The sequence below is a fragment of the Grampus griseus genome, assembly GCF_964374135.1.
Source record: "Grampus griseus genome assembly, chromosome: 11".
Classification (NCBI taxonomy): domain Eukaryota; kingdom Metazoa; phylum Chordata; class Mammalia; order Artiodactyla; family Delphinidae; genus Grampus; species Grampus griseus.
Window position 1 is genome coordinate 43647596 of NC_139005.1, and position 23608 is coordinate 43671203.

Here is a 23608-nt window from a genome sequence, read left to right on the forward strand (position 1 = left end):
AAGAAGTCTGACACTATATATGTCGTGGGATTGTTTGTCAGCAGCTTCCTGATCCCTGGGTTGTACTAGAGTGCTACGTTCTCACACTCGGTATCCCCATGGCCATCAAGGCTGTAGCTCCGTTGGTGGGTTAGTTTTTTTTTGTTTTTTTTTTTTGGTGGGTTAGTTTGGTAGTGTTCTGCGAGTCATTCCTGGAGGCCTCAGCTACAGCCTGCTTCTCCAGCTATTCCAAGGATTTGGTAAGCACTTCATAATTCTCTGTATTAAATTTCTTTTCTGCTTAAAATATGGAGATATGGAGAGTGGTTTCTGTTTCCTATTCTAAACTGGCGGGTACAGGCATTTAGAAGCTAATCACAACGCAACTCAAAATGAGTACTAACAGAGAACAGCAGGAGCCTAGACCACAGAGCCTGGAGTTACCCAGATAACACTTGAGTTGGAACTTGAAGGTGGAATATGCTAAGCAGAGAATCACTGGAACGCGAGGGAAACAAGATGCACCAAGGTGTCGTCATTAAAGAGCACAATGCGCTAGAGGGATGGGCAGTTCACTATGGCTGGACTACGAACAGGGTCGGGAGAGATGAGGCTGGAGCAACTGTAAAATGTGGTGGGAGTAAGAATACTGCCTTTGCGGGGTAGCAGACCTGACTCCAATTCCAGTTCCTCCATGGAGTGACTAATGGCCAAATCTTATATATTCTATGATCCTCAGTTTCCTTATCTACCAAGTGGGGACATAATAATATCTACTTCATGGGGAATTAAATGTGACAGTTCATATAAAGTGCTTTGTACAGTGCTTGGCACAGACCAAGTGCTCAAAAAGCCTTTGCTATTATCATTAGGTAAACTGGAAACCGATTACTAAATATCTTGAAGGCAGGTGGAGGATAAACTGAAATGGGAAAAACCTAGTGGCTGAAAGACTACTTAGGAGGTTACTGTAATAATCCAGGCAGGGACGATGATTGGAAATAAGGCAGTGGCAGTGGAGATACAAAGAACTGGTTGGCTTCAGAAGTCATCATTGGTATTGAAATTCCAGGATCTGGTGACTAATTGAATGTGAGGGATTCTGAAAAGACTAGGCGAACAGAAACATCATTAACCTAGATTAGTCACGTATGAGGGAGAGCAGGTCTAGATAGCAGCTGAAGCTCAAGGCTTTAAGTGCCTCCAAGTCCAAGGCCTGTTCCAGGAGAGTGGCCTTAAGTAATTCTTTTGTGCATCACATCAATATGGCTCTTACCACAAGCAGCACAAGAAACAACCTGCTGCTTCTTGAATGTCCAAGGGAGTAGGACTAAAATAGACCACTGGTCCTGCAAATTAGTAGGTTGGGTGGAGACAGAACAGAGTGGGCAGACTGCAATGGATTAAGGGATAAGTGGGAACTGCAGACCAACTATATATAGGCAATTCTTTCAAGAAATCAGGCACTGAAGGGAAGAAGCAAGCAAACAATAGCTCGAGAGGGAGTGTGGAGGTTTCTATATATTGATTTGCTTAACATGATACTCTTCTAGTGTACCGCTCTGGAAAGCTGGACTACATTTCCCATAATCCCTTGTAACTAGGGTTCAGCCGTGATTTCGGTTCTGCCAATCAGATGAACCATTGTATGATTCTAAAGCCCGCAGCGATTAAGAGAGGGTACAGGGCATCCATTTGGGGATGCTGACAGTGGCAGAGGTAGTGTGCTTCCTGAACTGGCAGCTGCAGTGGCAGCTTCCTTACTGTAGTAGAAGCAGCAGCTTCCTGGGTGTTATTTCGGGGAGTCCAGTCTAGAGTTTGTTTCTTCAGTCTTCCCAATAATTCTGTGATCCATTTACTGCCCCGTAACACGTCCCTTCCTGCTTAGACTAGCTCAAATAGATGTTTTCTGCAACCGAACCCTGATTAATACGGGGGAGAGTGTACGCGTTGTTGTTGTTGTTGTTTTTAATTTATTTTTTGTCTGTGTTGGGTCTTCGTTTCTGTGCGCGGGCTTTCTCTAGCTGCAGCGAGCGGGGGCCACTCTTCATCGCGGTGCGCGGGCCTCTCACTGTCGCGGCCTCTCTTGTTGCGGAGCACAAGCTCCAGACGTGCAGGCTCAGTAGTTGTCGCTCACGGGCCCAGTTGCTCCGCGGCATGTGGGATCTTCCCAGACCAGGGCTCGAACCCGTGTCCCTTGCATTAGCAGGCAGATTCTCAACCACTGAGTCACCAGGGAAGCCCGTATTTTTTTTTTTTTAAAGAATGAAATGTAACATTAGCATTATTGTAGTTTAAAGAGTTAAAGATTAAAGAAGACAACCTATTTATTACTGAAAAATATAACATATAAAGTAAAAGAAATAGAATTAAGGTAAAGAGAAAAGAGGGAATAACTTCCGGAAGATATTGGAAGACAGAAAAAGTGTCTGAGAGCCAGCCTCCAGGATGCCTCAATGATTCTTGCCTCCTGGTATTCATGCTCCTTTGACTTCTCCTCCTACAATGAAAAGGGCTCACCAGTGTAACCAAAAGCATGTTATGGAAATGATGGAGTGTGACTTCTAAAGTTGTTAGGTCACAAAAGAATTCACAGCTTCCTCCTTGCTCTTAACTTACTCACTCTGGGGGAAGGCAGCTGACATGTTGTGAGGGCACTCAAACAGGCTGTGCAGAGTCCCACACGGCGAGGAACTGAGGCCTTCTGCCAACAACCAACACTGACTTGCCAATTATGTGAGGGAGCCACCTTAGAAACAAAGCCTCCAGCCTGTCAAGTCTTCAGAAAACTGTGGCCCTGACTGACACCTTGACTGCAACTACATGAAAGATCCCAAGCCAGGATTACCCAGCTAAGCCACGCCTGAATTCCTCACCCACAGAAACTGGGAGGGTAATAGCATTTAGTTTTTGTTTGTTTGTTTTTGCAGTACGAGGGCCTCTCACTGTTGTGGCCTCTCCCGTTGCGTTGCGGAGCACAGGCTCTGGACACACAGGCTCAGCGTCCATGGCTCACGGGCCCAGCCGCTCCACAGCATGTGGGATCTTCCCAGACCAGGGCACGAACCCGCGTCCCCTGCATCGGCAGGCAGACTCTCAACCACTGCGCCACCAGGGAAGCCCTAGTTTTGTTTTAATCCACTGTGCTTTGGGGAAATTTGTTATGCATCAATAGCTGGGATATAGTACAGGGATGAAGTTAGCCTTGGAGAAGAAGTATACCTCTGACGTAAAGGAAAAGATGGATGTCACAAGAGTTCAAGTCTAGGGATGGGAAAAGAGGAGGTTAAGTTTGATAACTAGTATTTCCTCTAGAGAGTAAGAGGCAATGCCATCTGCTGAAAGTAGGGGTGGGAAGTAGGGACTATAAAGTTGAGGAGAACAATAAAAAGGGTGCAATAGTTACCAGGTAAAGCTGAAAAAAGCCAAACAGGAATGGGTACTTAAGAAATCATACATCTGCAGTGGAGTCAGTTGGCATATTTATGTGATTTTTCTGTCACTATGCTTGATAACCTAGAGGAAATAAAGTAAGAGATGGCGGGTTTCGCTTGACTTGAGAATTGGTGAAGCGGAGACAGTAGGAGAACAACAGGGTCAAGGGAACTCAGGGTGTTGACTTAGGCCACTGAAGTGACTGACCATGGAATCCAAACTGGTAGACGTGGAAATGAGTTGCGGAGGAAACGCACAGCCTGAGAGAATGAGAGGTTGAGTGCAGAATCAACATTTAGAGAAGCAGAATGGTTATAGAAGCCCAAAGCAGCAATTTAGGAATCAGAAGTTGCAGGTTATGGTCACTATTAACAAGCTGTGTATCCTTGGTAAAGAGAAAATTTTCAGGGCCTGTTTTCCCCTCATCCTTGGTTAAAATATGTAAAACGCTAAGAACAGTGGCTTGCTTACAGTAAGCACTCTGCAATGATTTTAGCAAGTATTCTTAGATGTTTTAAAATTATATACTATTTAATACAAACATATGAAGCATAACAAGATAAACACTGGGAAACCCACCACCCAACCTATTAAACAGAATACTACTAATATACTGTGTTTTTTCCTGATCCCATCCTCCTGGCTTCTCCTCTAGAGAAAATAACTATCTTGAATTTTGTATTTATCATTCTTTTTCCTTAAAAAAAAATGTCATGTTCCACATTTGTACAGGGCCTGTTTCTTTATAGGTAAGATGAAGCTTTGGATTAGCGGCTCTCTAAACTCCCTTCTAGCTTTAAGAGTATATGAGATATGATAGGTGGATAGGAAAACTACATACCTAGCAGAACCATATTAATGTTTATTTTTCAAGGGTTTTATAAAGCTAAAACACTTGCTCTTCTGTTGAAATCTCCAATTCAACAAAAGGATATCTCAATGGAACTTTTTTTTTAAGAGTCTGTGGGTTTTTTTTTTTCATAAATTTATTTATTTTTGGCCGAGTTGGGTCTTTGTTGCTGCATGCGTGCTTTCCCTAGTTGTGGTGAGCAGGGCCTACTCTCCGCTGCGGTGTGTGGGCTTCTCATTGCGGTGGTTCTCTTGTTGCGGAGCACAGGCTCTAGGCGTGCAGGCTTCAGTAGTTGTGGCGCATGGGCTTAGTTGCTCCACAGCATGTGGGATCTTCCCGGACCAGGGATCGAACCCATGTCCCTTGCATTGGTAGGCATATTCTTAACCACTGCACCACCAGGGAAGCCCAAGAGTCTGTGGTTTTTTTTAAAAAAAATTATTTATTTATTATCTTCGGCTGCATTGGGTCTCTGTTGCTGTGCATGGGGTTTCTCTAGTTGTGGCGAGCTGGGGCTACTCTTCGTTGCAGTGCATGGGCTTCTCATTGTGGTAGCTTCTCTTGTTGTGGAGCACGGGCTCTAGATGTGTGGGCTTCATTAGTTGAGGCACGTGGGCTCAGTAGTTGTGACTCACGGGCTCTAGAGCACAGGCTCAGTAGTTGTGGCACACAGGTTTAGTTGCTCCACGGCATGTGGGATCTTCCTGGACCAGGGCTCAAACCTGTGTCCCCTGCACTGGCAGGCGGATTCTTAACCACTCTGCCACCAGGGAAGCCCCCTCGATTGAACTTCTAATTTCAAGATCAAGACTTTCCATCACTTTCAATTTGCACCTCTGCTATAAAGTTATACTCTAGAGAAAACCAACACGAGGAGCTAAATAATCTAAGCCCCTGACACTGTCCAATGAAATCCTGAAACTCAAGCCTGAGGAAATAGGACTGAAACAGATGAACTGGGAAAGCATACTTTATTTCAGTGACAAGTATTTCAATAAAAATTAAGAGGCATGGTTGGGTTCATATGCAGTAGCTTTTAATACAACCTGGATTTGTTTCTTCCACATATATGTGTATATATAAGTAGTATAAAGTAAAACAACTAACTTTGTCTTTTTAACTTTCATCAAAGGTGCTTACACTATCTTAGTTTCATAAAAAACCATCTTTAGGGCTTCCCTGGTGGCGCAGTGGTTGAGAGCCCGCCTGCCGATGCAGGGGATGCGGGTTCGTGCCCCAGTCCGGGAAGATCCCACGTGCCACGGAGTGGCTGGGCCCGTGAGCCATGGCCGCTGAGCCTGCGCGTCCGGAGCCTGTGCTCCCCAACGGGAGAGGCCACAACAGTGAGAGGCCGGCATACCGCAAAAACAAAAAACATCTTTAAATACGATAAACACAAATGCAAATCTGCTGACCATATGGCTTTCCTCTAGGGTGCCTGTCTGGCCTAGGATGCTGTTCTCCCTATCTGTAAACAACCTGAGATTTTGTATTTGTCACACCAGTTACCAAGTTGATAAGAGTTAAGTGAGTTGGACCAGGCAGTGGAATTGCTATGTCAAGGGCAAACAAATGCCCCGCTCGTACACAGGTCTGCGTTTATCAGACTTCAGTATGGCTGGAATAGAAAGTCAGCTGAGACTGTTGGTACGAGGTAACCGCTTAATGTGTTTTCAGTGGCCTTTGAAGAGGCCATGACTGTAAAGTAGGATGTGAGTATGTTCTGAACCTTAACAGTACCAGGACAACAGTGGTCGAAAGAATGAGCATTCACTACAGTAATTTTTTCATGGAATTTCAGTAGTTTTCCTTATTCTACCCATTGAATTGGCACAAGAAAACAGATATTTCCTTAGAGGTATCTTCTTCCCAAGTCCAGTCTTGCTTCAATCAATTAAAATATAGCACACAGGGCTTCCCTGGTGGCGCAGTGGTTGAGAGTCCGCCTGCCGATGCAGGGGATGCGGGTTCGCGCCCTGGTCTGGGAAGATCCCACATGCCGCGGAGCGGCTGGGCCCGTGAGCCTGCGCGTCCGGAGCCTGTGCTCCGCAACGGGAGAAGCCACAACAGTGAGAGGCCCGTGTACCGCAAAAAAAAAAAAAAAAGAATATATATATATATATATATATATATATGGCATACAAATCACCTTGATTTTTATAACCTGCCTCTTTAAAAATGGTAGTAAGAAGTATAATGTCATCTCCTTGGTTTCTGTCTACTTTGGAGCTTAATATGAATTGTGAAAAGTACAACTAAAGGACTCTAAGAATGTCAGTATAGGTATTAAGAGACTAACACAAGCAGCTACTGTTCTCTCTCAACAATGAAAGGGTACTGCAGTGCACTATTTGAAACTGAATCCAAATACTCTCCTCGTTTAGCTCAGGTACAGCTACCAGGAGAGCTAAGCATCATTTATTACCTACATTTGTTTATTCCCGGTAAGAACATTTGCAAATCACAGTGTCACTTCCAGAATACCTACAGAGAAAGGTAATCTTCCAGAAAGCAAATGCTCTTCTTGGGGTAGAGTGTGGAAACCCTGGATAAGATCAATATGCAGGATTCAGAGGCTCTCTAAGATAAGCTCAAAATTTTGAAACATGTCTGCATTTAACCTTTAACCATAACACTTGACCTTAACTGAAATTAAGGTACAATATTCAAGTGTTTACCTTCCACTGTTCACATTCCAAAGGGAAGGCAGCCTCTGAAGAAGGTCTCAAAAATAAGTAAGTTTCTTCTCCCAACTCCCAACTTCTGACAAGAGTTAAACAGTCACTTCTTTGTTCTAGTTTTTAGGAATGTCCAAAAATCTTCAGCAACCTAAATCCAGTCTAGTGAATCCTAGGCCCAATAAAAATCCTAAGCAGTCTCTGAAAGCTCCTGGACAAGACAAATTGGCTGCTTTAATCATTGGTTTACTAAAGAAAAACTGGGTTATCTATTTTGTAAGCTAACAAAATTAACATAGGCAGGCATTCTCCCATAGTGAGTGTTACACTCGCAAAGGTCAGATGTGTTGTGGTTAAGTTTTCGTAGTGGTGAGCAAAGAGGTGTCCTCCTAAAATAACATAAGGTTTTTCATGAATGACATGCTAGCCTTTCTTGCCCCTTTAGATATTTAAAAAACACAAAGTAACTATGTTCTATTTAATTCCTTTGTTGAGTTGTACTCAAGTAGCTAATTCTTTGCAATATGACTCATACCCCTTTTTCCTAAACTAGGAAGGAGCTCTGGGTTACAAGTGTAGTGTACACAGTTTGGGTTGTCATTACCCAAACGAAATCAAAAGGGTTTTGTATTTTCTAGTTAAAACTATTTTTAAATAAAGTTAAATGTGAGTTGCTGACTGATACTCAAACGTAAGTAACCAGAATTAGGAGAATAATGGGTGTTTTTTCCCCCTCCTCAATACATTATACCACCCACTCCAGAAGAAATGGTCTACTTACTCACTTATTCATACAGGTAGAAGAAGAAATACTATTGTACTAGGGCTTATCTTGAATCTGTTTTTAGAGATTGGAACTAAATAAACAGATAGCTCTGCTTCATTAAAGACAGAATCCTGTTTTGTGTGAAACTTGTGGAAGAGGCATTCCACAAGAGCCCACTCCCCCTACAAACAATGCTCAACAGATCAGTTCTGGAATTATTGGTCAGTATGCTTCATCTGACTCCCTATCTATACCAGATCCCAAATCTCTTCCCATGCCAAATGGCTTTAAAACCAAACCACACCAAACCTGAAAAAAAACAACCAAACAAAAAACTGGTCTGGGAGGTTATGAAGTCTCCTTGTGAGGGTCAACAAGATGCTAGGATAGCCAGAGCCTTGAGTTCAGAAATCTAACTTATTATACACACGTCCCAGGGTAGTCAGCAGAGCCTTCACACATTTCAGCTTTGAAGCTTAATCAAATTTCACACACAGATGAAAAGCCTATCTCTTCTCCACATGTACATTGGTTCCTCCTCTCCATTCCAATCTTCACTCCTACGCAATCCACACCTGGTTTGACAGCTAGTACAATTTCTAGCTGGAATGTGGGAAAGAGAAAAGAAATAAAAGAAACCTACCCTAGGTTACAAATGTTCAGGGAACAAGATGTCCTAAAGATTCTAAACAAGAATAGGGTATATTTCTATATATAAATGCTATCAACATCAAAGACTCAATAAAAAATGCACTAATCAGAAAAGGTCCATTCCTATAAATGTTAAAAGGAATTTGGTTCATGTGTGTCAGAGAACACAAATACATACACAGTTACTTTTTCCAACCCAAATTTCTTGCCTGCTTTAGCTGGATTCTTTAAGATAACTTTAAATGATTTTGTTTCATTAATGTAGAATGAGATATGAGTTCTGATCTTGCGGCTGCAGGTACTTAACCAAACTATCAAGCTATTTACAATGATGGTTTATTTGAAACAGTTCTTCTGAGCATGAGGATTCTTTCTTGCATCAAATGAGTAAGGACTCAAAGGGGGGAGGAAAAGAAAGGTACTTGTCAGTTTGAAAGTCACAAACAATTTATCTTTCTATAATTAGATTAGGAGAAAAAAATGAAGAACCCACTGTAGCAGGAAGAAGCAAAGAGTCTTCTAGGGTCTGGCATCTGCAAGGAAATAAGAAAAAAAAAAAAGAGTTCTTAGTTCCTATCAACGACAAAAGCATCAACTACATCTGACAATGGGCCACACAACTACAGCCCAATTAGTCTCCTGGTCTGCTGGAAGAATCTGTTGTTGCTAATGGCAGAACACCAAGTACTTTCTGACCCTTAGCTCTTTAGTATCACTAAGCACACAGAAACTTGTTAATTGAATTAAAAACATTCTATACAGAGATCAACGCACACTTGTTGTGTCAACAGTTTTCACGGGTGAGGAGAAAATCAGAATTGACCATCCAGGCAATTGACTTCTGCAGACAATTCTGGATTAATTCCAATTAACTTATATTGATCTTTTTCTCTTCTCATATACCCATCTACTCAGTAATTCAATCATATTTTTGAGCTGTTACAATGTACATCATGGTATTACCTGCTTTTGAGGCACTTACCTAGTAAAAATTGGAGTTGTTGATAAAAACACAAATGGGATAAAGCATTTAAGTGCAAGGTGAACAAACCCTTTTCAGGCATGTGCATTAAAAAAAATTCTCCACCCATTCTTAAGTTTCTTAAGGGAATAAGTCATGTCTTACATTTTGTGTGTGTGTGTATCTATCCAAAGAAGAGAGTTCTGCAACAACAGGTATTCAAAAAATGATGCTTTATTTTTATTAAGGGGATAAGAAGGTCTTTGGCTGTTAAAGGATTCCTTTTTTGTTGTTGTTAAAGGATTCTTACCTATTTTTTTCCCCTTATTCCTCACGGGTTACATAGAAGAAAAAAATTATCAGTGTGTAAGGAGTTTATTAGCAAAGAGTTAAGTTCCAAAGCAGAAAAATGTTTAGTCTTAAGTGATAGAAGTTTCTCCTAGGCTTTCACCGTAGAGTAGCCATTTTTACTAGGTAACTATCCACACTCTATGAACACAAGCATCTCATGCAGTGTGTCAGAGAAGGATTCAAAGTTCACCATTTACCCATGTCTGTGTATGCTTTCTTGACACACCCCAGTGCAGTTGTGTCTTTCCCTTCTGGGATCAAATCCAACTTCTGGCTTCCAGATATATTCAATAATTTGATGTCAGAACCTACCAAGAAAAATGGCCAGTACCTACAAGCAACTGATAAATATTATTGTTCATAGCTAAGGGGTGTTTGCTTTTAGAATCTCTTTTCTGCTTCTTACCAGAAGAAACATCAGTTTTGGTACTAAAATGAACCCTAACTTGCAGGAGATCCATCTACTTCACTGTCCAGAGAAAGTAAATGGACTAGAAGGCAACAGGCCAATTACTCATCCATTCAATAAATATTCGCTGAAGGCCTACTATCTGCAGGACAGTGGGGATTATCAACCCATTCCCAGCCCAACAGTATTCCTTCTGCCAGAAGCAGTGTGGCCGAGCAGCCTCTGCCAAGACAGCATCTGAAGCATCAAACCTGGCTCTGCTATGGGTCCATAGGGTGACCTCAGAGAAAGGCTTCATCTGTGAAAACTAAAAGATTCTGGACTCTTTATATAGATTTTGTGAGGTTCTGCTAAATCAAATATTCAGATAAGATCAACAGTGAGAGACTCTTAGAGACCCAAAACTTTAAAGTTCTCATTCAAAAGAGTATGAATTTTTTGATGAGTACTAAACTGTACTGCACAGGGGAAGAACTGCAGAGCAGTGAAGCACAGTTGTTTGACTAATCTCAGTCCATTAAAAAGGCATGATAGATCTAGAATGCAACTTTGATAAAAAAAAAAGAAAAAGGAAAGAGGCAGTGCGCACTAACATTAGGGAAAGCAACTTGGCATGTAACAGAATTCTAATTTAACTAGTAAATGCCTATTCATTAGTGTGTAAAGCCATAACAGAGGATATATACTTAAAAACACAGGCACATACAAAGCTTTAATTTGGTACCATAATCTGAAAGAAAATTGGACCCAAATTGCTTTATGTCCAGTTAAATCTTGCTACCATCTGGAAAAAAAAATAGTGAAATAAAACTGGAATACTTACTTGAGATAGATACTCAGTTACTGTGCATTTCCATCTATGGAGTAGAAATATTTCAAAATAAATACGCCATGTCAATTGAAAATCACTCCATCCCCTATTCTTACTAAACACGAATGACTTATTCCTGGGGTATATGGAATTATAATATAAAAGGAGAAGAATTTAAAATTAGCAATTGGATTCCACTCAAGAGCATGGAAAAAGGAAACAGTCCTCTACCTATCAAGCCTTATGGCATATGATTTGGTGATCTCATTTTTGCAGAAATGCAAGTATCCAAAGGGAAATGTTTTAAAGGGGATACTCTAGCCATTTAAAAATTAGCTCAAACAGTAGCAAAAACTGAAATCAAGAGAATCTGAATTTGGGGGCAACATTAGGAAAAGAAAGTTTGTATTAAATAAAAATGACAGCACCTTGGGTGTACCATATGTGGGAATTTCTTTACTAGGGTGGTATGACATGAATTTCATACCTGTTTACTCAGCATGGTCTCTGAAGCCTAGGAAAGACATCTGAATACCATTCTTATGGTGGTTCTTACGACTTATTACTTTCATTTTGTCTCTACCCATTACCTTTTAGGCCCCTGCAATCCAATTTCTAATCCTAATTCCCTATCAATATTATGGCCTGAAAATCAGGGATGATTTCCTCCTAGTCAAAATCAATAGCCTTTTTACTGGTCCCCAAATTTACCCATGGTATTCGATGTCAGTGATCACCCCATCTTGAAAATATTCTTTATGCTTCTGTGATCTTGTCCTTTCCTGCTACTAACCAGGAGTAGGGGGAAGTGAGTAAGGTGCTTGGGGTGCAAGATTTAAGGAGGCACTCACTCTCAGGGTCATGTGGGTACTAGGTGTTCAGACTGAACATGTCCTTGAATAATCAAGACCAACTGTATTTAGCACAACAAACAGAGTAAAAGCATTTTGCCTCTATTTCACTTACTGTTTTTCCATGGCAGAACATATGGCAGAGACTTGGGAACACGCATGCCTGAAGCCAGGTTACTCTTATGTTCCATAACTATGTTGCTTGCGGGGCTGCAAAAAGAAAGATGAATTTGACTATATGTATTCTTCAGGCAGGCACACACAAGACAATCAAATGTGTTTTTTGTAATTTGGGGGAAAACAACAACCTACATTCTGAAATGTAAACACATTTCCATCAAAACATTCTCACAATGAGAATGATTACCAGCTTCTCTGGAAAGCTCAGTCTTCTGTACAGGCATTAAGATGAGTCTAACCATTTTCATTTTCCAGAAATTGAGATAAACAGCAATGCCATCTACTGTTCAGTTGTATGACAGGCTCATGAACTCAACAGATAAAAGAGATAAAATGCCAAGACAACCAAACTAAAGGCAACAAATCTCACAGAACTGAGATAAAATTAAAATTGTACCAATGGAATTCATCTTTAAGTTTTTCTATCTCAGTGCATACACAGACTAAGATACATTTATTATAACTAACTGACTTCAGGAGCTAAAAAATAAAAATTGATAAGTGTTCTATTTGAGGAAAAAAATGAAGTCTAGCATCTAATTCCTTCATTTTCTAATCCAGAAGTATTCTCATTTGGGTTTGAAACATGATCTTTTTTTGCCACGCAGCTTATGGGATCTTAGTTCCCCAACCAGGGATTGAACCTGTGCCCTCGTCAGTGAAAGCACGGAGTCCTAACCACTGGACTGCCAGGGAATCTTTTAAGGTTTGAAGATCAAATAGTAATGAAAAATCTTAAGAGGTTTAAATTAGATACAAAATCAGTGGGAAGAAGAGATGCGTTTGCTTTCCTACCCATTTGGTATTATGGATTGCCCAATCTCAAGTCAAGAACTTCTGGGCTTCCCTGGTGGCGCAGTGGTTAAAAATCCACCTGCCAATGCAGGGGACACAGGTTCAAGCCCTGGTCCAGGAAGATCCCACATGCCGCGGAGCAATCTAAGCCCGTGCACTACAGCTACTGAGCCTGAGCTCTAGAGCCCACAGGCCACAACTACTGAGCCTGCGTGCCACAACTACGGAAGCCCGCGAGCCACAACTACTGAAGCCTGCGCGCCTAGAGCCTGTGCTCTGCAACAAGAGAAGTCGTTGCAATGAGAAGCCCGTGCACCACAACGAAGAGTAGCCCCCGCTCGCTGCAACTAGAGAAAGCCTGCACACAGCAACGAAGACCCAACGCAGCCAAAAGTAATAAATAAATAAAATAAATTTATTAAAAAAATAGAACTTTTAAGATTACTTTTTCCTTAGACACTAGTTACCCAGAGTAAAAATGATACATGTGGTATAGCTAGAGAATTTTTTCAAAGCATTAAAATAATGTGAACTTAGCAAAAACTCCAACTAAGACATAAGAATGGCTGGCGCCACTGTCTCCCTTACTAGACTATAAGCTAGTATTTTTGTGTTCCCGTGGTAATTAACACAAAGCATGTGACCTTTTTATGAATCAAGGAATAAATAAGGAAAAAACCCCACCAAAACTATATCTAGACTAAATTACCACCAAGTAACATCATCAAGGAAAGAGGTCAATACATGCTTTGGTGGCTTCTATTGGTAACAGAGCACTGTGATTCTGGGAGGAAGAGGTGGGAATGAGACCCTTTCATTTACCTGTTGTTGCCACAGTAGTTGGCTTCGCCCCAGACAAATGGGGTGCTGGTCTGTTCCCACAAATCTGCCAAAGGAAGCAAAACATGGTTTGTGGTACTACTAGGTAGAACACCAATTCATGCTAGTTGAATTTGTAAGATGAGAAATAATAAACATAAGTTTAGAGAAGCAAGTAATAACTGATCAAGTACCTGGCCTAAGTGACAGAGTAGCAAGAATTTAATTGAAGGATATAAACACAAGTGACATAAATAATAATAAATGTGCCTAGTAGCAACCAAACACAGATGGTACAACACAATTTATGGAAAAAAACAGATGTAAAGAAGTGCTTTTTCCAATCAAGAGGGATAGGCTGTTCCACGTGTCTGCACAGAGAGAAATATGTGCTTGTATTGGGGCCCAATAAAAATAACAAGTCATTCTGAACAACATGGTATGTTCATAAAAAAGGAAAATCTTCCTTCTGTCTAAAGCAAATGACTTGAGATTTTGACATTGTGAAGAAAAAGATGTAGAAGCATTTCACCTTTATCCCAGTCTTCATCGCAAGGAGGGCACTGCCATGTGCTCTCAGCCAGAGCCTCTTGTCCAAGGTACCTGGTTTGGCTGACTGCAAGACAATAGAGATTCTGACTTAACAAGGGAACACTGCCAAGTTATTATGTTTAAAGGGGTTAGTGGCTTAAAAGGTTGCAGGGTCTTTGTTTCTGAAAAATGGATGGGATGAAAGCTAAACAGAGAGGTCTTATCCCTTTGCCAACAGAAGACAAGAAAGAGAAGCAGAAACAAAGATGTTTGCCATATTTATGGTAATAAAAGAATTTTCATTTTTAGATGAATTATTAGCAAAATGAAATCAGGTTGTTCAGAAGAGAAAGCAGTCTGACAAACACAACCTGACAACCTTTTGCTGCTAAAATAAAAATCTCAAAGGCAGAAAACCATTGTTCTTCTGAAATGATGAAAGCCAAAATCAAGGTGATAACGTAGCGTCATATAAATTTGAAGGGGCTAACCTCCAACACTGAAACATTTAGCTAGTCAGTCTTACCTACATCCTGCTCAATACAGCTTTTGTCATCACAGCTTGAGATATGATGACTGATTTCAGCCCGAGGAACCTGATGGCGAGCATTGAAGGGACAAGTAGCCAGTTTGTTTGCGATGTCAGGATGATTCTGTGAAAAAAATTAAAGGGGTCCGTCAATAAACTTGTGGCTTAACTTGGTAGGTAAACTCATAGTAGAACATTAAGAGGGAATTATTTATCACTCATATGGACCATAGAGACATTACCTCAGAATCATCAAAAGCTAAGCCTCTTTGTTATGATTATAAAGACTGACAACACAGATATTGGGGTTAAAGTGGCTTGTATGGAAGTAAGCAGTGAATTTAGGATGGGGTATTTGAAACATATCTTCACCCCGTTTACTTCTCAGGGTCACAAGATTCAGGTGGCACAGCCTGTAATGGTAGAGCTCTCTGGACATCTTTGAAAGCTGATATTCAGGACGAACAGCAACACTAAAACACACTTAGTCTGCATTGCAGTAGTGCCCCTGCTACTGCAGTACAATAGTGCAGGAAAACAGCTGTTGGAAGGGAGCTGCAGAAGAGGCAAACCCAATGATTTTTCAGATTAACACAGGAACGCTTATTTAAAGTAATGATGCCTGAAATGAGGCTCTGAACAATTTGACCTTTATTTCAGCTATTTCACTAAGGAAAAGTCCAAATGATAGAGAACTCTGCTGACCAAGTTCTTTATTTTAATACAAAACAAGAAAACAAAACAAAATGTTTAATATCACCCAAATCCTATGGTAAGTTTACCAGCAATTAAGAAATTTATTAGGAGAAGCAAAAGATGTATCATAAATGATACTCAAAAAAGTAAAAATAATGTAAAGTGGGGAGAAGGGTGGAAAAATATAGGGGATGGAGAAAATTGTGAGGGCAGGTATCTCCATGATTTTTGTAAGGGATATCAGGCATTCGAATGCAAAGGTTTTGTAGCTGAAGATTAAGAGCATTAGAATAGGGGAGTTATGACAATGTCTTCTTACCACTTGGACCCCTTTCCCAACCTTTATCCTTGGAACATTTTTGAGAGCCTAGGGGAGGAAGTTGTGGTAGTATTTGCTAGTCCATATTGCCCAGGTTCAACCTTAAGGAATCCTTGCTCTAGAGATTAAAAGGAGCTGAGAAATAATCAACAATGGCATTATAATCATGCCTCCAGGACTGCAAGAGAAACATCCTTTGAAGAATGTTAATGCATACTTGAATTGTATGCAGGTTTAGATTAAATACTAAAATTGTTTTCCAAGCATAAATCCTGGCAGAACTTTGGCCTCTGTATCTGACATCTATATTCTAACAATCCTTTCAAACTGCCTCAATTAATATATCAGCATTAAACTAGCTTACATCAGCTAAGTCTACAAAAGGGTGACCAGAGGAAAAAAAAATCTTTGAGCTGTTTTTTTTTCCCCCAAAGGTGCTTACTGTTGAAACTTGGAGAAAGTTATTTTTAGGAATGACCTTTTCTTGGGTTAACCTCTAGCTGTTCAACTTCTCTAAAATTTCTAAACAAACAAAAAAATCAGAAATAAGTGTATTACAATACTCAATCCTTATCAGGACAATGAACACATCAAATTCACAAGGCAAGAGGGATTTCTCACTGCTAGCAAAAATTAGTGTTTCCTCTTTACAAAGGCTGCGAAGATTCTTGAGAAGCTGTTTATGAAGGGTGCTCTGTCACTAGTGGGGGGAAAACCAAAATAAGAAAAAACTTACATATCCAAGAAATAAACAAATTCTTTTCTATAAATATTGGTATTTAACCCAAAGCAATTCTGGCATTCAGTTAAAACATTTATGCTAAAATTATTTGATAGTTACAAAATTTGGCTTTTAAAAAGAACTCAGGAGGGCATCACAGGGCAAATTAAGAAAATAATACCCTACCTTTCTGCACTTGATAAGATGATAAGGAAACCTGCAGGCCCTGATCTGGTGGTTTTTATCATAGGGGCATTGTAACAGCTTTTCAGGGTCCAGGGTATCGACTGAAAGAGAGAAAAACAGGGTAAGTATAAAGCTTAACAGGCCCTTGTAAAACTTCAGCATCCCCGGCACACTGGATTTTTTCAACAGAATCTGTAAGAGTTCAACAAGACAGCCTAACGACAGCTTGGACTTTTTTTTTGAAAGGGTGACTAAACATCTGAAAATAAAAATGTAACTGTGAGAAGATAAAACTGCGTTATCATCGAATCTTCATTAAGTCCAGCAAAACCAGCAGTCATGGGGTGGGGTCTTGGTTCAGATTTGGTTGTACATGAATATTGTTGTTTTCATTGTTGGTTACCCTTATTATAAACAAAAAAATTAAATGAAACATCTTTTCCTTTTCTAAAAGTGCTAATTCAGTGTCATAGGACTTGCGTGGTGGCGCAGTGGTTAAGAGTCTGTCTGCCGGTGCAGAGAACACGGGTTCGAGCCCTGGTCCGGGAAGATCCCATGTGCTGCAGAGCAACTAAGCCTGTGCACCACAACTACCAAACCTGCGCTCTAGAGCCCGCGAGCCACAACTACTGAGCCTGCATGCCCAAACTACTGAAGCCCACATGCTCTAGGGCCTGTGTGCCGCAACTACTGAGCCCGTGTGCTGCAATTACTGAAGCCCGTGTGCCTAGAGTCCGTGCTCCACAACGAGAAGCCACCGCAATGAGAAGCCCACGCACCACAACAAAGAGTAGCCCCCGCTCGCCACAACTAGAGAAAGCCCACGCACAGCAACGAAGACCCAACACAGCCAAAAAGAAAAAAAAGTGCTAATTCAGGGTCATTCTTATCTCTAGCTAGTTCAACCAGAGCTTCCCAGCCAGTATGTTGAAGGTTGGAATGGACAGTGTACTGATACACTGCCGTGGGGGTCCATTGCATGCGTGTCCCCTATTCCCCAACCAGTCCTAGGGTAAGTTGAGGGTAGTTAATCCCCTACACTAGCATCCCTATTTACTAGTATGCTATGACATGAAAAGAGTTGGTAAGCATTGCTCTATATCAGTTATACGTTCTATGGAAGCTTGAGAAATATTCATTGATAGATTTCTTTTTCGTCTGTCTGCTTTAATGTACTTCTATAAGTAGTTCCTGATCTTGGTTAATCTAGTTACCTCTCAAATGAAACCAATACCTTTACCAGATCGGTGGTTTTACTTTTCATATTTTGGAACATAATGAGAGAAAGACAGAGAATTCTTTAACCTAGTGATTATCAAACTGGCCAGATAAAAAAGTAGAATAATCTGCAAAAAGAGAACCCGAAGTTATTAAGACAAATGCAGATACCTTAAAGGGGCTGCTGTGTGAAAGAAAGCCCCTAACCTATATCACGCTATTTAAAAGTACCCTTAGAAGACTATACTTTTAGGGACCATTTCAATAGTTTGAATAGAAACTAGAGAAGTTTCTCTGAACGTGTACAACTATCCTTATGTTCTGCAAAATGTCCAGGCTGAGCCCCAAATTTTAAGAAGCCTGGTTAAAGAAGGGAAATTAAATGGTTAAGCACATTCTGAATATATTATGAGGACAAGAGGCAACCTAATAAAATGCTGTTGCCACCACTGAAGGCAATAATAAAAGTGAAATAAGATAAACAATTCACATTTGATAAGAAGCTTATAAACCAGGAGACTGCTATGAAAATGAGAAGCTAGTGGGGAATTGAAACAGACAGCTTCACTGGAAGAGTGGTAAACATGGGATAAATTGCTAACCATGATCGTGATGCAAATGAGCCAGAAAGGTGACTTGAAGGACAGAATGAATAGGAACGAAAAGTCTTAAAGGACAAGCAGGCTTATTATGCCAGCCAGGCTCATCCTGACCAGCAATCTTTTCACATTTCTGAAGCTTCAGGACACCCGGGAAGAGTGTACGGATGAAATTCTTGTTAGTTTTCCTTCATTTAATCCATTCCATCACTAGCAAACGATACACCATGTCAGCAGCTGACAGAGACTGGACGTACTTTATGATTCATACACATTTTACTGCCCATACAGTGGTATTCATCAGAGTTGATAATGATAGCTTCCTACCAAAATGCTTTACTTTTTGGTCTCTGATAACTTAGGTCAGCTCTAAACTGTTTTGTGTTTTTTTTTGTTTTTTTTTTTTTGTGGTACGCGGGCCTCTCACTGTTGTGGCCTCTCCCGTTGCGGAGCACAGGCTCCGGACGCGCAGGCTCAGCGGCCATGGCTCACGGGCCCAGCCGCTCCGCGGCATGTGGGATCTTCCCGGACCGGGGCACGAACTCGTGTCCCCTGCATTGGCAGGCAGACTCTCAACCACTGCGCCACCAGGGAAGCCCTAAACTGGTTTTTTAGATTAAAATTTTTTAAATTTTATTTTTAATAAAAAATTTTTAATGGTAATAAGATACACATAAAATTTATCATCTTAACCATTTTAAAGTATACAGTTCAGTGGTGTTAAGTATATTCACATTGTTGTGCAACCAACCTCCAGAAATTTTCATCTTGCGAAACTGAAACTCTATACCCATTAAATAACTCCCATTTCCTCCTCCCTGTAAACCCTGGCAACCACTATTCTACTTTTTGTTTCCATGAGTTTCACTATTCTAGATACTTTATATATGTGAAATCATATGGCATTTGTCTTTTTGTGACTGATTTGTTTCACTTCCCACAATGTCCTCAAAGTTCATCCAGAGTATAGCCTGTGACAAGCTTTCCTGTACCTAGTTTGCTATTTGCTTTCTTTTAACTTAACATATCTTTGAACTCCTTCTATGTCAGTATGTTAAGAAATGTTTCACTGCTGCATACGGATGTACCATAGATTCTTAATCAGTTCCCTTACGGATAGACATTTAAGTTGTTTCCAGTTTTTTACTCTTATATACAATGCTGTGACTAGCAATATAACATATACTTCTTTGTGCATTGTACAAGTATTTCCCTTGGGCAGATACCTAAGAGTGCTACACGAAGTATACACGCATTTAAAGTTGTAATGAATACTATCAAACTGCTCAGCAAAAATCTTGAGTGGCTTTCTGGGAATATAACTTAATTTGGAAAACAAAGCAGGCCCTGTGGACAACCTTCCTCCAAGAGCGTAGACTCAGATGTTCCTCACACTTGCATAGAGCCCAGAACCCATGGTGAGAAATGGAGGAAACTTCACAGAAATAAGGAACTAGACTTGACGAGAGTATCATCAGCTAAGAGGTACTGCCCAAAGACAGAAGCTGGAGATCTTCAGGAGTCTATCAGATTAACGTTAGAGTTTTAGGTCACTTTGGGAAAAAGGTCAAACATATTCTAAAGCACTGTTTCTCACTTTAACATGATTCCCGGTGCTAAATCACTTAGGGACTGTGTTAAAATACAGATTCTGATTCAGCAGGTTTGAGATGAGGCCTGAGGTTGTGCATTTCTAACCTACTTCCAGGTGATATTTTTCTTTTTTTTAAGTCTTAAAACAATGAAGCTTTATTAAGAAAGACATAGATAAAGAAATGCTATAGACTTAAAGGAGTTGTTTCTTCACAAGCCAACTTATTTATTTATTAAACTTAATCACAAAACTTAAATAAAATTGTAAACATACAGCAAAATTCACCATTTCCTTCTTTCTTTAACAAACATCTACTGATTATCACTACGTAAAAAAGTCTGTTATGTAGCAATACAGTAATTAAAAGAACCAGGTGATATTTTTCTAAGAAAAAAAAAATCACCACTGACAAAAGTAATGAATAGAGATATAAAGGGGAGATGTTGCTTTCTAATTTAATAGAGTAGTAAGCTTCCAAGAATAAATAAATATAAATCTCTCATATCTATCTCACATGGAAATCTCAGATTTTAATTAACACATTTTTAGAAAAATTAAGGGGGTGAAGGAGGAAGCCCTAAGGAAGATCAAGGAGAATCAGATCCATTATTCTCAAAGTATGGTCCTCAGATTAGCATCATCACCTGGGAACATGTTAGAAATGCAAATTCTTGGGTCCCAGACCTTCTGAATCAAAAATTTTGGGGGTGGGGTCCAGCAACCTGTGTTTTAACAAGCCTCCCAGGTGATTCTGCTGCATGCTAAAGTTTAAGAATCTCTATTGTAGATATTTAATAAAGATTGTTTCCATGTAGTTTCTACATGTTGGTGATAAAGATTCTATCGGACTCTTCCTTGAAGGTAGAATGGGACTAAAATACCCTTTAGTTAGAACTTATAGAGATTCTGAACAAGACAGAAAGTAGGAAACAAAGGAGGCCTTGTTGACGAGTTTTATCCACTCAGATGTTCCTCAAACTTGGTCAGGGTCTAGAAACCATAGTGCTTTGTAGTAGCAAGTAGGGCACTACATATAAACAACATATAAGACTCTGGTTCTGACTCTGTCCCCAACTACCTATGTAACTTTAAGGCAAATCAATTAATCTAGGTTCTGTTTTCTCAGTTGTAAAATTCGAATGTTGAATGAAATGATTTTTCAGGTCTCTTTTGGTGCTACACTTGTATGATCCTAGGTCTCCTGGTTCCCATTTGATTTGTTGGGCCATCTAGATTCCTGGATCACTCGAGAAACAAGAATCCTCCCTAGGATTTCTTTAAGTCTAAAAACTCAGCGTACATCAACATTATGTATATCATATTATCCCACAAAATAGAAAGAAACCAGTTAGTTAATGACTATCCCTGTGTCATTAACAGGAGAAACTGAAGTCCTGAGGAATGAAAATGCTTCATTTAATAAAAATATAGTTTAACACAGGTGTCCCAACCACAGCTTTCTCAAAGCTTGATGACTTCTCATACTTCTTTATTTAAATTTCAAGTGTCGTATTTCAAATTTGGACATTTCTCTACATTACTAAAACAGTCTCTGGGGAGACATTTTCTTCTCAGCCGTCTAGTGAGAAAAGTGAATCTTTCCCAACACAGTAAAAGTCTTGTCAGACAGAAAACTACATGTAAGTAATTTAACTTATTTTCTAAAAGCAAAAAGAAGTACGTACTGTAAGTTTCTTCCATGTTGGAAATGAAGGAGCCAAATCCAAGTGCTGGTGGGGGGGAAAAAAAAGCAATGGATCAGGGAATCAGAAATGAAATGTATCAAAAGTAGCCCTAAGAAGTGGAGTCAAGCTTGGATTCAAACTAGAATTGAAGTCACCCAAGTTCAATATAAAAAACCCTTATAGCACCTCCCTCCCACTCAATAAATTTCTCCCCTTGAAGGCATTCTTTACTACTTTGAACCATTTTAACATCATTTGCCCAATTCACACTCTTGGAATAAATTCTAGGGCTCACAGTTAAGAAAAACCAAATATGACTACTAACTTAAACTGTATTCAGGCGATAAGATGTCAGTCTATGTTAAGTGCCATTACAACACCCTGTCACTGTTTACCATCTATTAGGGTTTGATGCTATTTAACATTAGAGGGGGCAAGTCAAGCCCACCAGAATACTGTTATTTAAACTTCAGGATAAACAAAGGAAAAGGTTACTATGTTAAAGCTCTCCTCTCAAGTCGTCAAAAATACAGGATGGGCAGGCTGCCAGTCTTGCTTCTCCCCCGGGGACCTGGGGATGCTGGAAGCCTGCGTCAGACTATACACTCAATCCATCCAATATGTCCAGAGACATTCTAGTTTACTACTTCTATGACTTTTCTTAAACATGATTAGGAAGTACCGTACTTTTTCCAGTGATGCTTTACCCCCCTCCCCAAATCTCCTATGCTAAAATGGATAGACTTGGTTATTTAAATCTCTCCAGTTAATACTCATTCCCTCTATGCATTGAGGCAAAACTTCTGAATGTTAGGACTCGAGAACTGTCCATTTTATAGTTGACAGTCATAAAAGAACAAGTCTGTAACAGAAATGTGGAAGATTAAAAGACAATTTTTTTTTTAGTGTCAGTCCTCTTCCACCTGAGATTCCCCCCTATTGAGCTCTGTGATTAAATAAACTTATCATTATAGAAAAGACTAAATTTATATAAAACCATCTCCATAGGAAACTTCTGAAAACTGGCTAGGTTTACATCTATTGCCTCTAGAGCCAGCTCTCCTTTGCCGCCTCATACAATTCCACACCCCTTCCCTCCATTCTATGACATAAGCAGCCTTGGAACCTATGATAGGAAATACAAGTGATCAGCTGGAACTCGTTCAGTTATTTGCTGCAGAGCTCATTTGTAAATGACAATCATCGGTGAAACTGTCATAAAAAATATTTTTCATGTCTGGATTAAGAAATTCTGACATTCCTTTTGACATGTTACACAGTTACTTTATACTTTTTCAACAACAAAAAAAGAGAATTGGAAGAAAGAATCAAGCACTATGTTCCTTGATTTTAAGTCATTTAAAGGAGCAATCAGTGCCAGTTTCATCAACTTGTAGGGAGCCACCCTATCCTTTGGGGGCAAAAAGACTAAATTACACAAGATTAAGGGCACTGGAATCTATAGCCTCATCATTCAGCCCTGTCCATCTAAGTATCTTCCGTATTAAACTGTTAACAAGTGAGTCTTTTACGTTTTTCCTAGTACTAGACATTGGTGTAATGGACAAATGACACTTAGCAGGCAAGCTTGGGGGCTGGTTGCAGCCTGAAGCAACTGGTTACACTCTTAACCGAGCTGGGGTCTCGGTAAAACCATCATTTTTCTTCCTTTAAACAAAACAGAGTCGATTTAAACAATGGGACTAAATAAGAGAAGGTGGGGAAGATGGTTAACTTAAAAGAATGGAGACACAGGAGCTAGGGAGGATGTCGAGGGGACGAAGCAGCGGCGGCACCACAGGTTGCCAAAACAGCCGCACTGAGAACCCACGAGGCCGAAAGCTCTGGGCAGAAAAGGGAAGATCCTAGAAGGTGAAGGTATCCCAGCCCACTAAAGGTGAGGTCTTTGGAGGCCCCAAGCCGGGGCCCGCGCGTCATTCTTACCTCGGCCGAGTCACACTCCCGGTCACACTCGCCTTCACCCCACACCCGCG

The 23608-nt window shown here is 40.3% G+C and overlaps 1 protein-coding gene across 1 annotated transcript; it reads right to left on the reverse strand.

Annotated features, from left to right (window-relative positions):
* Positions 1-8738: 8738 nt before the first annotated feature.
* Positions 8739-23608, reverse strand: GTSF1 (gametocyte specific factor 1). The gene is made up of 9 exons (XM_082666774.1): positions 23559-23608; positions 21615-21659; positions 16519-16619; positions 14594-14720; positions 14069-14152; positions 13540-13603; positions 11858-11952; positions 10904-10937; positions 8739-8892 (listed from the first exon to the last, which is right to left on the reverse strand). Exons 2-8 carry the CDS (start codon positions 21628-21630, stop codon positions 10921-10923), a joined length of 504 nt encoding a protein of 167 aa, XP_082522900.1. The 5' UTR covers positions 21631-21659; positions 23559-23608; the 3' UTR covers positions 8739-8892; positions 10904-10920.